General features: G+C 43.0%; 1 protein-coding gene across 1 annotated transcript in view; it reads left to right on the plus strand.

Annotated features, from left to right (window-relative positions):
* Positions 1-3,106: 3,106 nt before the first annotated feature.
* LOC120020108 (sarcolemmal membrane-associated protein-like) overlaps positions 3,107-15,501 on the plus strand; it is a 93,228-nt gene continuing 80,833 nt past the window's right edge. The window contains exon 1 of the mRNA XM_038963558.1: positions 3,107-3,110. Within this exon, the coding sequence (XP_038819486.1) occupies positions 3,107-3,110 (4 nt within the window). The remainder of the gene's footprint in view (positions 3,111-15,501) is intronic.

Genomic DNA, 15,501 nt, shown 5'->3' on the forward strand with positions numbered 1-15,501 from the left:
GGCTGGCAGGTCCTGGTCAACAAACCTGGAGGGAAGGAAGAGGATAATATGGAAGAGGATACTCACCTTTAGTAGAGAGAAGAAGAGTGGAAGAGGAGAAGGAGGGTGGAAAAGGTAGCCCGGGTCCAGATCTGTATGTGTGTCTTGCCAACTTCTATGGTCATTGTCACATTTGGCGTGGCAAGATAGCACAAACAGATCTGGGCGTCGGACTAGGCTAGAAAGAGTACTCACGATGAAGACACAAATCATCAGTGTTGTGAAACTTGTGAATGCATCGGCTGTCAAATTATACCGAGCAAAAATATAAACGCAACATGTAAAGTGTTGGTCCCATGTTTCATGAGCTGAAATAAAGAATCCCAGAAATTTTCCATACACACAAAAAGCTTATTTCTCTCAGATTTTGTGCACAAATTTGTTTATAGTCCTGCTAGTGAGCATTTCTCCTTTGACAAAATAATCCATCCACCTGACAGGTGTGACATATCAAAAAGCTGATTAAACAGCATGATCATTAAACAGGTGCAGCTTGTGCTGGGGACAATAAAAGGCCACTCCAAACCAGAGCTCTTGCCAGAGAATTGAATGTTAATTTCTCTACCATAAGCCACCGTCAACGTCATTTTAGAGAATTTGGCAGAATGTCCAACCGGCCTGAAAACCGCAGACCACGTGTAACCATGCCAGCCCAGGACCTCCACGAGATCATCTGAGACCAGCCACCCAGACAGCGATGAAACTGAGGAGTATTTCTGTCTGTAATAAAGCCCTTTTATGAGGAAAAACTCAATCTTATTGGCTGGGCCTGACTCCCAAGTGGGTGGGCCTATGCCCTCCCAGGCCCACCCATGGCAGCGCCCCTGCCCAGTCATGTGAAATCCATAGATTAGGGTCTAACGAATTAATTTAAATTGACCGATTTCCTTTATATGAACTGTAACTCAGTAAAATCTTTGAAATTGTTGCATGTTGCGTTTATATTTTTGTTCATTACAGAAAGACGAAGTATAGTAATCATAAGTCACTTAAACAACTTATTAAAGCAACTTAGACGTTTTATCAATTGACTATGATTATATGATATGGATTATCTACTCTACTGTCCTTTTTTTTGTCAACTAAGCATCTATTACTTAACACTGTACAGCTACAGGGACTTTTCAGAATAATGAAACATTGATATTGAAGCGAATAGAGGTGGTATCCCTCTGTGACGTGTATGAATGTTTGTAGTTGAACTACTGAAGTTAGAATATTGTATTTATTTTAACATGTTGAATGCAGAGTTAAATGCTTTGTGCTAGCTATTCTTTATTATGTAAAGTTGGAATGGCTTCTCTGTATCTGGTCTGTTTCACACTGATCTTAGTTCAAAGTCACACAATCATTTGGAAGCGTCCATTATTCCCAGCCTCCTTACAATCAAGACTGATTTGTCAAAATAACTAGCTTGGTTGCCTGATCTGATTGCTTTAGCAAGTCATCTCTGGCTGCTGTGGCATGGTAACAAACAAGGGATTGGCTAAAGCACAATCACATCTGGTAACCAGGATGCAAAACAACAGAGGCTGGACATATTTATGATGCTTCCCTTTGAATAAAAAAAAACAAACCCACCTACAATTATATATATATATGAATTTATCATAAGCACAGCGAATAATGTTTTGGGCTATTTACTGTAGAAGGCCTGTAAATATGAATGTAAAGTCATGCTGCTAGTATTTCTGCTGAGGCACTGAAGCTAATGACATACTGTAGTTTAAATATATATTATCTGCCTGACAGTATTGTCTCTGCTTCAAAATGGTGGGATATGTTTTTTAGTCTGCAGTCAGCTATAGAGCTCAGATCTTTTTTGAGAGAGATTAATATCACCAAGATGGCTCACATCTCTCATAGCGTACACTGTGCTTAGCCTAGAAGTGTTTGAAACGCTTAAATCCGTAATACAAGCTAAAACTGTGTTGTGTGTGTGTGTGTGAAATCATCCAAAGAATAGTCAAATCTTATATGGTAGGGATAAGCTACTAAACACAGGTGGTTGGTGACACCTTATTTGGGGAGGACGGGCTCATAGTAATGGCCTGAACAGAACAAAACACCTGGTTTCCCTTTACTCTATTCCAGACATTATGAGCTGTCTTCCCCTCTGCAACCTCCTGTGGTACTAAACTAACACTTTACCCTCCTGTTTGTTTTATTTTGCACTAGACAAGCAGATAGCCACAATGTGCTCTTTAAAATATGTATTGGACGGTTGACCTCTCCAGGGTTGTGTTCATTAGGCACCAAACGGAAGAAAACTGACAATCAGGGAAGGACTACTTGGATCTGGTCCAATAACAAAAACGTTCGTAAAAAACAATTTAAAGCATTTTACATTGCGTTCCCTAATGAACACGACCCAGGAATGTTCAGAGTAGGTCCTGATGTTCAGGATTGGTGGGTCTGAACTCAGTCTCTTTGTCATTATTAATGGAAAATCTCAATTGAAAGTGTTGTAGTCCAGGACTAGGCTTATTGGAAACCAGCCGTAGGTCTGTGTATGGGCAGCTCCTTGTATCGCTCCTGTACTGTTGTCTCTATCATATGAGCTGCTCAGTGGCGTTAAAATGTCAAGTTTCTCCTATGTCATTTGTATAAGAATTATCCCCAGGTTCCATTGCTAACACCGAGTGAGAGTCGGCTGGAGAGAAGTTTGGAAGTATAATGTATCTTTGTTATTTTGATTTTATAAATTTACATTATTTTGTGTGAAACTTTTATTTTATGTAAGTTTTCATTTTTCACTGTTTTGTTATCTATGTATCATGTAATGTATGGAAAAATAAACATTTGTGAAATGCTGCTTTGGTAGGACTTATATACAGTCATAAAGTCAGAATGCTTGTAGCCTATATGATATTGAAAAATTATACAATTGCGCCATCTAGTGTATACTATAGAAATGACCTCCCCATTCTGGAGGGACTTGTATAATGAATCTGAATATTCAAGCACATATTGATGATGGCTTGATGCCAGCCGACTGGCCCCAATATATAAGAAACAATGTCAACAAGGTTTTGTTTGCAGACTTTATTGTCCCTTAGTTTGACACATGGGTGAGTAAACAATTAAAAACACTATTGTGATGGCACTAAAATGTGCTATCAATGCATTACAAACAGATTAATTTAGAATACTTTTTGCATTCGTGTGCAGGCAGTTTCGTTCTGTTTTCAGACGTTACAGTCATGTTGTCATAATGGCAGTAAGAATGTACATATTTTCCCATTAATAAAACAATATCTTAACATCCAATATATTTCAACATTTTTAAAAACACATCAAAGACTCCAAACTAAGTAAAAAATAAAAGTAACATTTTTAGAATCATCCGACAGCAACATCTGCAATAAACACTGATCCAAAACAGTTTTTTACAGCTAATCATAGCTCAAATTCAAATGCAGTTTATTTTACAGTTTTTAAAGAGACTATAATCAATTGTTAAATCTAATCAAAGTAATAATTTTGCACAAATATACCATCTAGACCTGTGAAGACAGGAGAATAGTTGTAGATGAGAGCTCTCTCCTCCTCACTGGCTGAAGAGAACTTGTGATGATTCTTCATGGCTGTGAACAAGAGGATGAGTAGGACAACAGAAGATATTAGCCAACTGTGTTTAACGCTAGCATACTCCCACATCTATAGGCCTACTACACTGAATACAAATTTAAATGCAACAATTTCAAAGATTTCACTGAGTTACAGTTTATATAAAAGGAAAATCAGTCAATTGAAATACATTAATTAGGCCCTAATCTATGGATTTCACATGACTAGGAATACAGATATGCATCTGTTGGATCACAGATACCTTAAAATTGGTTGGTCACAGATAGTGTACCTATTACATTTTTTATTTTTAAGTTAGGGGCGTGGATCAGAAAACCAGTCAGTATCTGGTGTGACCATTTGCCTCAAGCAGCGCGACACATCTCCTTCACATAGAGTTGATCAGGATGTTGATTGTGGCCTATGAATGTTGTCCCACTCCTCTTCAACGGCTGTGCGAAGTTGATTTATATTGGCGGGAACTGGAATTAACTGTCGTATACGTTGATCCAGAGCATCCCAAACATGCTCAATGGGTGACATGTCTGGTGAGTATGCAGGCCATGGAAGAACTGGGACATTTTCAGCTTCCAGGAATTGTGTACAGATCCTTGCGACATGGGGCTTTGCGTTATCATGCTGAAACATGAGGTGATGGCAGCCGACGAATGGCACAACAATGGGCCTCAGGATCTCGTCATGGTATCTCTGTGCATTCAAATTGCCATCGATAAAATACAAAATTGTGTTAGTTGTCCGTAGCTTATGCCTGCCCATACCATAACCCCACCGCCACCATGGGGCACTCTGTTCACAATGTTGACATCAGCAAACCGCTCACCCACAAACGCCATACTAACCGTCTGCCCGGTACAGTTGAAACTGGACTTTGTCCATGAAGAGCACACTTCTCCAGTTTGCCAGCGGCCATCGAAGGTGAGCATTTGCCCACTGAAGTTGGAGACGACGCCGAACTGCAGTCAGGTCAAGACCCTGGTGAAGACGATGAGCACACAGATGAGCTTCCCTGAGACGGCGTCGGACAGTTTGTGCAGAAATGATTTGGTTGTGCAAATACCGGATGTGGAGGTCCTGGGCTGGCATGGTTACACGTGGTCTGCAGTTGTGAGGCCGGTTGGACGTGCTGCCAAATTCTCTAAAATGATGTTGGGAGGTGGCTTATGGTAGAAAAATTCACATAAAATGTCTCTGGCAACAGCTCTGGTGGATATTCCCGCAGTCAGCATGCCAAATTGCCACGCTCCATCAAAACTTGAGACATCTGTGGCATTGTATTGTGTGACAAAACTGCACATTTTAGAGTGGCCTTTTGTCCCCAGCACAAGGTGCACCTGTGTAATGACCATGCTGTTTAATCAGCTTTTTTGACATGCCACACCTGTCAGGTGGATGGATTTTCTTGGCAAAGAAGAAATGCTCATTAACAGGGATGTAAACAAATGTGTGTACAACATATGAGAGAAATAAGCCTCTTGCGTGTGTAGAACATTTCTGGGATCTATATAATAAATATAAAATGAGACATGGGACCAATACTTACGTCAATATTTTTGTTCAGTGTATATGTGTTGTTGTAACCAACCATACTGTTGCATTACGATAATACGGAGTTGGCTAAACTAAAACCCATGTAGGACCAGGCTAGTGTCTTATACAGTGCCTTTGGAAAGTATTCAGACTCCTTGACTTTTTCCCCATTTTGTTACTTTACAGCCTTATTCTAAAATTGATTTTTTTTTTTAAATCCCCCCCCCCCTCAATCTACACACAATACCCCATAATGACAAAGTGAAAACAGGTTTAGAAATGTTTGCAAATGTATAAAAATAAAAAACAGAAATACCTTATTTACATAAATATTCAGACCCTTTGCTATGAGACTCGAAATTGAGCTCAGGTGCATCCTGTTTCCATTGATCATCCTTGAGATGTTTCTACAACTTGATTGGAGTCCACCTGTGGTAAATTAAATTGATTGAACATAATTTGGAAAGGCACACACCTGTCTATATAATGTCCCACAGTTGACAGCTCATGTCAGAGTAAAAACCAAGCCATGAGGTCGAAGGAATTGTCCGTAGAGCTCCGAGACAAGATTGTGTCGAGGCACAGATCTGAGGAAGGGTACCAAAAAATTTCTGCAGCATTGAAAGTCCCCAAGAACACAGTGGCCTCCATCATTCTTAAATGGAAGAAGTTTGGAATCACCAAGACTCTTCCTAGAGCTGGCCGCCAGGCCAAACTGAGCAATCGGTGGAGAAGGGCCTTGGTCAGGGAGGTGACCAAGAACCCGATGGTCACTGACTGAGCTCCAGAGCTCCTCTGTGGAGATGGGAGAACCTTCCAGAAGGACAACCATCTCTGCAGCACTCCACCAATTAGGCCATTATGGTAGAGTGGCCAGACAGAAGCCACTCCTCAGTAAAAGGCACATGACATCCCGCTTGGAGTTTGCCAAAAGGCACCTAAAGACTCTCAGACCATGAGAAACAAGATTCTCTGGTCTGATGAACCCAAGATTGAACTCTTTGGCCTGAATACCAAGTGTCACGTCTGGAGGAAACCTGCCACATTCCCTACGGTGAAGCATGGGGGTGGCATCATCATGATGTGGGGATGTTTTTCAGCAGCAGGGCCTGGGAGACGGGAAAGATGAACTGAGAAAAGTACAGAGAGATCCTTGAGGAAAACCTGCTCCAGAGCGCTCAGGACCTCAGACTGGGGTGAAGGTTCACCTTCCAACAGGACAACGACCCTAAGCACACAGCCAAGACAACGCAGGAGTCTCTGAATGTCCTTGAGTGGCCCAGCCAGAGCCCAGACTTGAACATCTCTGGAGAGACCTGAAAATAGCTGTGCAGCGACGCTCCCCATCCAACCTGACAGAGCTTGAGAGGATCTGCAGAGAAGAATGGGAGAAACTCCCCAAATACAGATTTGCCAAGCTTGTAGCGTCATACCCAAGAAGACTTAAGGCTGTAATCACTGCCAAAGGTGCTTCAACAAAGTACTGAGTAAAGTGTCTGAATACTTATTTAAATTTGGTATTTCCGTTTAAAAAAAAATATATATATACATTTGCTAAAATGTCTAAAAACCTGTTCTTTGGCATTTTGGGGTATTGTGAGTAGATTGAGGGTAAAAAACATTTAAATACATTTTTCAAATAAGGCTAACATAACAAAATGTGGAAAAAGTCAAGGGGTCTGAATACATTCTGAATGCACCGTATAATGAAAGGCGTAATGTAGTGTAATGTAGGGTTAACATACCATTTTGTTTATCTGACACAATGTATGACTGTAGGATGACCTGTCATCTACAGGTTAATGGTCCAATAACTGTACAGTCCCTCACCAGGCCAGCATCGTACAGTCCCTCACCAGGCCAGCATCGTACAGTCCCTCACCAGGCCAGCATCGTACAGTCCAATAACTGTAGAGTCCCTCACCAGGCCAGCATCGTACAGTCCAATAACTGCACAATCCCTCACCAGGCCAGCATCGTACAGTCCAATAACTGCACAATCCCTCACCAGGCCAGCATCGTACAGTCCAATAACTGTACAGTCCCTCACCAGGCCAGCATCGTACAGTCCAATAACTGTACAGTCCCTCATCAGGCCAGCGTCGTACAGTCCAATAACTAATCTACAGTCCCTCACCAGGCCAGCGTTGTACAGTCCCTCACTAGGCCAGCATCGTACAGTCCAATAACTGTACAGTCCCTCACCAGGCCAGCATCGTACAGTCCAATAACTGTACAGTCCCTCACCAGGCCAGCGTCGTACAGTCCAATAACTAATCTACAGTCCCTCACCAGACCAGCGTCGTACAGTCTAATAACTAATCTACAGTCCCTCACCAGGCCAGCTTTGTACAGTCCAATAACTAATCTACAGTCCCTCACCAGGCCAGCGTCGTACAGTCCAATAACTAATCTACAGTCCCTCACTAGGCCAGCGTTGTACAGTCCAATAACTCATCTACAGTCCCTCACCAGGCCAGCGTTGTACAGTCCAATAACTAATCTACAGTCCCTCACCAGGCCAGTGTCGTACAGTCCAATAACTAATCTACAGTCCCTCACCAGGCCAGCGTCGTACAGTCCAATAACTAATCTACAGTCACTCACTAGGCCAGCATCGTACAGTCCAATAACTAATCTACAGTCCCTCACCAGGCCAGCGTCGTACAGTCCAATAACTAATCTACAGTCCCTCACCAGGCCAGCGTTGTACAGTCCAATAACTAATCTACAGTCACTCACTAGGCCAGCATCGTACAGTCCAATAACTAATCTACAGTCCCTCACCAGGCCAGCATCGTACAGTCCAATAACTAATCTACAGTCCCTCACCAGGCCAGCGTCGTACAGTCCAATAACTAATCTACAGTCCCTCACCAGGCCAGCGTCGTACAGTCCAATAACTAATCTACAGTCCCTCACCAGACCAGCGTCGTACAGTCCAATAACTAATCTACAGTCCCTCACCAGGCCAGCGTCGTACAGTCCAATAACTAATCTACAGTCCCTCACCAGGCCAGCGTCGTACAGTCCAATAACTAATCTACAGTCCCTCACCAGGCCAGTGTCGTACAGTCCAATAACTAATCTACAGTCCCTCACCATTCCAGTGTCGTACAGTCCAATAACTAATCTACAGTCCCTCACCAGGCCAGCATCGTACAGTCCAATAACTAATCTACAGTCCCTCACCAGGCCAGCTTTGTACAGTCCAATAACTAATCTACAGTCCCTCACCAGGCCAGCGTCGTACAGTCCAATAACTAATCTACAGTCCCTCACTAGGCCAGCGTTGTACAGTCCAATAACTAATCTACAGTCCCTCACCAGGCCAGTGTCGTACAGTCCAATAACTAATCTACAGTCCCTCACCAGGCCAGCGTCGTACAGTCCAATAACTAATCTACAGTCACTCACTAGGCCAGCATCGTACAGTCCAATAACTAATCTACAGTCCCTCACCAGGCCAGCGTCGTACAGTCCAATAACTAATCTACAGTCCCTCACCAGGCCAGCGTTGTACAGTCCAATAACTAATCTACAGTCACTCACTAGGCCAGCATCGTACAGTCCAATAACTAATCTACAGTCCCTCACCAGGCCAGCATCGTACAGTCCAATAACTAATCTACAGTCCCTCACCAGGCCAGCGTCGTACAGTCCAATAACTAATCTACAGTCCCTCACCAGGCCAGTGTCGTACAGTCCAATAACTAATCTACAGTCCCTCACCAGACCAGCGTCGTACAGTCCAATAACTAATCTACAGTCCCTCACCAGGCCAGCGTCGTACAGTCCAATAACTAATCTACAGTCCCTCACCAGGCCAGCGTCGTACAGTCCAATAACTAATCTACAGTCCCTCACCAGGCCAGTGTCGTACAGTCCAATAACTAATCTACAGTCCCTCACCATTCCAGTGTCGTACAGTCCAATAACTAATCTACAGTCCCTCACCAGGCCAGCATCGTACAGTCCAATAACTAATCTACAGTCCTTCACCATTCCAGTGTCGTACAGTCCAATAACTAATCTACAGTCCCTCACCAGGCCAGCGTCGTACAGTCCAATAACTAATCTACAGTCCCTCACCAGGCCAGCATCGTACAGTCCAATAACTAATCTACAGTCCCTCACCAGGCCAGTGTCGTACAGTCCAATAACTAATCTACAGTCCCTCACCAGGCCAGCGTCGTACAGTCCAATAACTAATCTACAGTCCCTCACCAGGCCAGCGTCGTACAGTCCAATAACTAATCTACAGTCCCTCACCAGGCCAGCGTCGTACAGTCCAATAACTAATCTACAGTCCCTCACCAGGCCAGCGTCGTACAGTCCAATAACTAATCTACAGTCCCTCACCAGGCCAGCGTTGTACAGTCCCTCACTAGGCCAGCATCGTACAGTCCAATAACTGTACAGTCCCTCACCAGGCCAGCATCGTACAGTCCAATAACTGTACAGTCCCTCACCAGGCCAGCGTCGTACAGTCCAATAACTAATCTACAGTCCCTCACCAGACCAGCGTCGTACAGTCTAATAACTAATCTACAGTCCCTCACCAGGCCAGCTTTGTACAGTCCAATAACTAATCTACAGTCCCTCACCAGGCCAGCGTCGTACAGTCCAATAACTAATCTACAGTCCCTCACTAGGCCAGCGTTGTACAGTCCAATAACTCATCTACAGTCCCTCACCAGGCCAGCGTTGTACAGTCCAATAACTAATCTACAGTCCCTCACCAGGCCAGTGTCGTACAGTCCAATAACTAATCTACAGTCCCTCACCAGGCCAGCGTCGTACAGTCCAATAACTAATCTACAGTCACTCACTAGGCCAGCATCGTACAGTCCAATAACTAATCTACAGTCCCTCACCAGGCCAGCGTCGTACAGTCCAATAACTAATCTACAGTCCCTCACCAGGCCAGCGTTGTACAGTCCAATAACTAATCTACAGTCACTCACTAGGCCAGCATCGTACAGTCCAATAACTAATCTACAGTCCCTCACCAGGCCAGCATCGTACAGTCCAATAACTAATCTACAGTCCCTCACCAGGCCAGCGTCGTACAGTCCAATAACTAATCTACAGTCCCTCACCAGGCCAGCGTCGTACAGTCCAATAACTAATCTACAGTCCCTCACCAGACCAGCGTCGTACAGTCCAATAACTAATCTACAGTCCCTCACCAGGCCAGCGTCGTACAGTCCAATAACTAATCTACAGTCCCTCACCAGGCCAGCGTCGTACAGTCCAATAACTAATCTACAGTCCCTCACCAGGCCAGTGTCGTACAGTCCAATAACTAATCTACAGTCCCTCACCATTCCAGTGTCGTACAGTCCAATAACTAATCTACAGTCCCTCACCAGGCCAGCATCGTACAGTCCAATAACTAATCTACAGTCCCTCACCAGGCCAGCTTTGTACAGTCCAATAACTAATCTACAGTCCCTCACCAGGCCAGCGTCGTACAGTCCAATAACTAATCTACAGTCCCTCACTAGGCCAGCGTTGTACAGTCCAATAACTAATCTACAGTCCCTCACCAGGCCAGTGTCGTACAGTCCAATAACTAATCTACAGTCCCTCACCAGGCCAGCGTTCGTACAGTCCAATAACTAATCTACAGTCACTCACTAGGCCAGCATCGTACAGTCCAATAACTAATCTACAGTCCCTCACCAGGCCAGCGTCGTACAGTCCAATAACTAATCTACAGTCCCTCACCAGGCAGCGTTGTACAGTCCAATAACTAATCTACAGTCACTCACTAGGCCAGCATCGTACAGTCCAATAACTAATCTACAGTCCCTCCCAGGCCAGCATCGTACAGTCCCAATGAACTAATCTACAGTCCTCACCAGGCCAGCGTCGTACAGTCCAATAACTAATCTACAGTCCCTCACCAGGCCAGTGTCGTACAGTCCAATAACTAATCTACAGTCCCTCACCAGACCAGCGTCGTACCAGTCCAATAACTAATCTACAGTCCCTCACCAGCAGGCCAGCGTCGTACAGTCCCATACTATCTACAGTCCCTCACCAGGCCAGCGTCGTACGAGTCCAATCACTAATCTACAGTCCCTTCACCAGGCCAGCGTCGTACAGTCCAATAACTAATCTACAGTCCCTCACCAGGCCAGTGTCAGTACAGTCCAATAACTAATCTACAGTCCCACCAGGCCTCACCATTCCAGTGTCGTACAGTCCAATAACTAATCTACAGTCCCTCACCATTTCCAGTCGTACAGTCCAATAACTCATTACAGTCCCTCACCATTCCAGCATCGTACAGTCCAATAACTAATCTACAGGTCCCTCACCACCAGTGTCGTACAGTCCAATAACTAATCTACAGTCCCTCACCAGGCCAGCATCGTACAGTCCAATAACTAATCTACAGTCCCTCACCAGGCCAGTGTCGTACAGTCCAATAACTATCTACAGTCCCTCACCAGGCCAGCGTCGTACAGTCCAATAACTAATCTACAGTCCCTCACCAGGCCAGCGTCGTACAGTCCAATAATAATCTACAGGCCTCACCAGGCCAGCGTCGTACAGTCCAAAACTAATCTACAGCCTCACCAGGCCAGCGTCGTACAGTCATAACTAATCTACAGTCCCTCACCAGGCCAGCGTCGTACAGTCCAATAACTAATCTACACGTATTATTACTGACTGACCCTACGTATTATTATACTGACTGGACCCTACGTATTATTATACTGAACTGGACCCTACGTATTATTATACTGACTGGACCCTACGTATTATTATACTGACTGGACCCTACGTATTATTATACTGACTGGACCCTACGTATTATTATACTGACTGGACCCTACGTATTATTATACTGACTGGACCCTACGTATTATTATACTGACTGGACCCTACGTATTATTATATGAATGCGACCCTACGTATTATTATACTGACTGGACCCTACGTATTATTATACTGACTGGACCCTACGTATTATTATACTGACTGGACCCTACGTATTATTATACTGACTGGACCCTACGTATTATTTATACTACTGGACCCTAAGTATTATATATACTGACTGGACCCTACGCTATTATTATACTGACTGGACCCTACGTATTATTATACTGACTGGACCCACTACGTATTATTATACTGACTGGACCCTACGTATTATTATACTGACTGGACCCTACGTATTATTATACGTGACTGACCCTACGTATTATTAACTGACTGGACCCTACGTATTATTAACTGACTGGACCTACGTATTATTATACTGACTGGACCCTACGTATTATTATACTGACTGGACCCTACGTATTATTATACTGACTGGACCCTACGTATTATTATACTGACTGGACCCTACGTATTATTATACTGACTGGACCCTACGTATTATTATACTGACTGGACCCTACGTATTATTATACTGACCGGACCCTACGTATTTATACTGACTGGACCCTACGTATTATTATACTGACTGGACCTACGTATTATTATACTGACTGGACCCTACGTATTATTATACTGACCGGACCCTACGTATTATTATACTGACCGGACCCTACGTATTATTATACTGACCGGACCCTACGTATTATTATACTGACCGGACCCTACGTATTATTATACTGACCGGACCCTACGTATTATTATACTGACGACCACGTATTTTACTATGATGGACCCTACGTATTATTATCTGACTGGACCCACGTATTATTATACTGATGGACCCTACGTATTATTATGCCTGACTGGACCCTACGTATTATTATACTGACTGGACCCTAGTATTATTATACTGACTGGACCCTACGATTATTATACTGACTGGACCCTACGTATTATATACTGACTGACCCTACGTATTATTATACTGACTGGACCCTACGTATTATTATACTGACTGGAACCTACGTATTATTTTACTGACTGGCCCTACGTATTATTATACTGACTGGACCTTACGTATTATTATACTGACCGGACCCTACGTATTATTATACTGACCGGACCCTACGTATTATTATACTGACTGGACCCTACGTATTATTATACTGACCGGACCCTACGTATTATTATACTGACTGGACCCTACGTATTATTATACTGACTGGACCTCGTATTATCTATGACGGACCCTACGTATTATTATACTGACCGGACCCTACGTATTATTATACTGACTGGACCCTACGTATTATTATACTGACGGACCCTACGTATTATTATACTGACTGGACCCTACGTATTATTTACTGACGGACCCTACGTATTATTATACTGACGGACCCTACGTATTATTATACTGACGGACCCTACGTATTATTATACTGACTGGACCTACGTATTATTATACTGACGGACCCTACGTATTTTTTTACTGACTGGACCATCGTATTATTATACTGACGGACCCTACGTATTATTATACTGACTGGACCCTACGTATTATTATACTGACTGGACCCTACGTATTATTATACTGACTGGACCCTACGTATTATTATACTGACTGGACCCTACGTATTATTATAGTTACTGGACCCTACGTATTATTATACTGACTGGACCCTACGTATTATTATACTGACTGGACCCTACGTATTATTATACTGACTGGACCCTACGTATTATTATACTGACTGGACCCTACGTATTATTATATGACGGACCCTATAGTATTATACTGACTGGACCTACGTATATACTGACTGGACCCTACGTATTATTATACTGACTGGACCCTACGTATTATTATACTGACTGGACCCTACGTATTATTATACTGACTGGACCCTACGTATTATTATACTGACCGGACCCTACGTATTATTATACTGACCGGACCCTACGTATTATTATACTGATGGACCCTACGTATTATTATACTGACCGGACCCTACGTATTATACTGACTGGACCCTACGTATTATTATACTGACTGGACCCTACGTATTATTATACTGACTGGACCCTACGTATTATTATACTGACTGGACCCTACGTATTATTATACTGACTGGACCCTACGTATTATTATACTGACTGGACCCTACGTATTATTATACTGACGGACCCTCGTATTATATGCTGACGGACCTACGTATTATTATACTGACTGGACCCTACGTATTATATACTGACGGACCCTACGTATTTTATACTGACTGGACCTACGTATTATTATACTGACCTGGACCCTAAGTATTATTATACTGACCGGACCCACTATGTATTTTATACTGACGGACCCTACGTATTATTATACTGACCGGCCCTACGTATTATTATACTGACTGGACCCTACGTATTATTATACTGACTGGACCCTACGTATTATTATACTGACTGGACCCTACGTATATTATACTGACTGGACCCTATATTATTATACTGACTGGACCCTACGTATTATATACTGACTGGACCACTATTATTTATACTGACTGGACCCTACGTATTATTATACTGACCGGACCCTACGTATTATTATACTGACCGGACCCTACGTATTATTATACTGACTGGACCCTAACGTATTATTATCTGACTGGACCTAGTATTATTATACTGACTGGACCCTACGTATTATTATACTGACTGACCCTAAGTTTATTATACTGACTGGACCCTACGTATTATTATACTGACTGGACCCTACGTATTATTATACTGACCGGACCCTACGTATTATTATACTGACCGGACCCTACGTATTATTATACTGACCGGACCCTACGTATTATTATACTGACTGGACCCTACGTATTATTATACTGACTGGACCCTACGTATTATTATACTGACTGGACCCTACGTATTATTATACTGACTGGACCCTACGTATTATTATACTGACTGGACCCTACGTATTATATACTGACTGGACCCTACGTATTATTATACTGACTGGACCCTACGTATTATTATACTGACTGGACCTACGTATTATATACTGACTGGACCCTACGTATTATTATACTGACTGACCCTACGTATTATTATACTGACTGGACCCTACGTATTATATACTGAATGGACCCTACGTATATATACTGACTGGACCCTACGTATTATTATACTGACTGGACCCTACGTATTATTATACTGACTGGACCCTACGTATTATTATACTGACTGGACCTACGTATGTATTATACTGACTGGACCCTACGTATTATTATACTGACTGGACTACGTATTATTATACTGACGGACCCTACGTATTATTATACTGACTGGACCCTACGTATATTATACTGACGGACCTACGTATTATTATACTGACGGACCTAACGTATTATATACTGACTGACCACTACGTATTAT

Source organism: Salvelinus namaycush, chromosome 2, assembly GCF_016432855.1.
Source record: "Salvelinus namaycush isolate Seneca chromosome 2, SaNama_1.0, whole genome shotgun sequence".
NCBI lineage: Eukaryota > Metazoa > Chordata > Actinopteri > Salmoniformes > Salmonidae > Salvelinus > Salvelinus namaycush.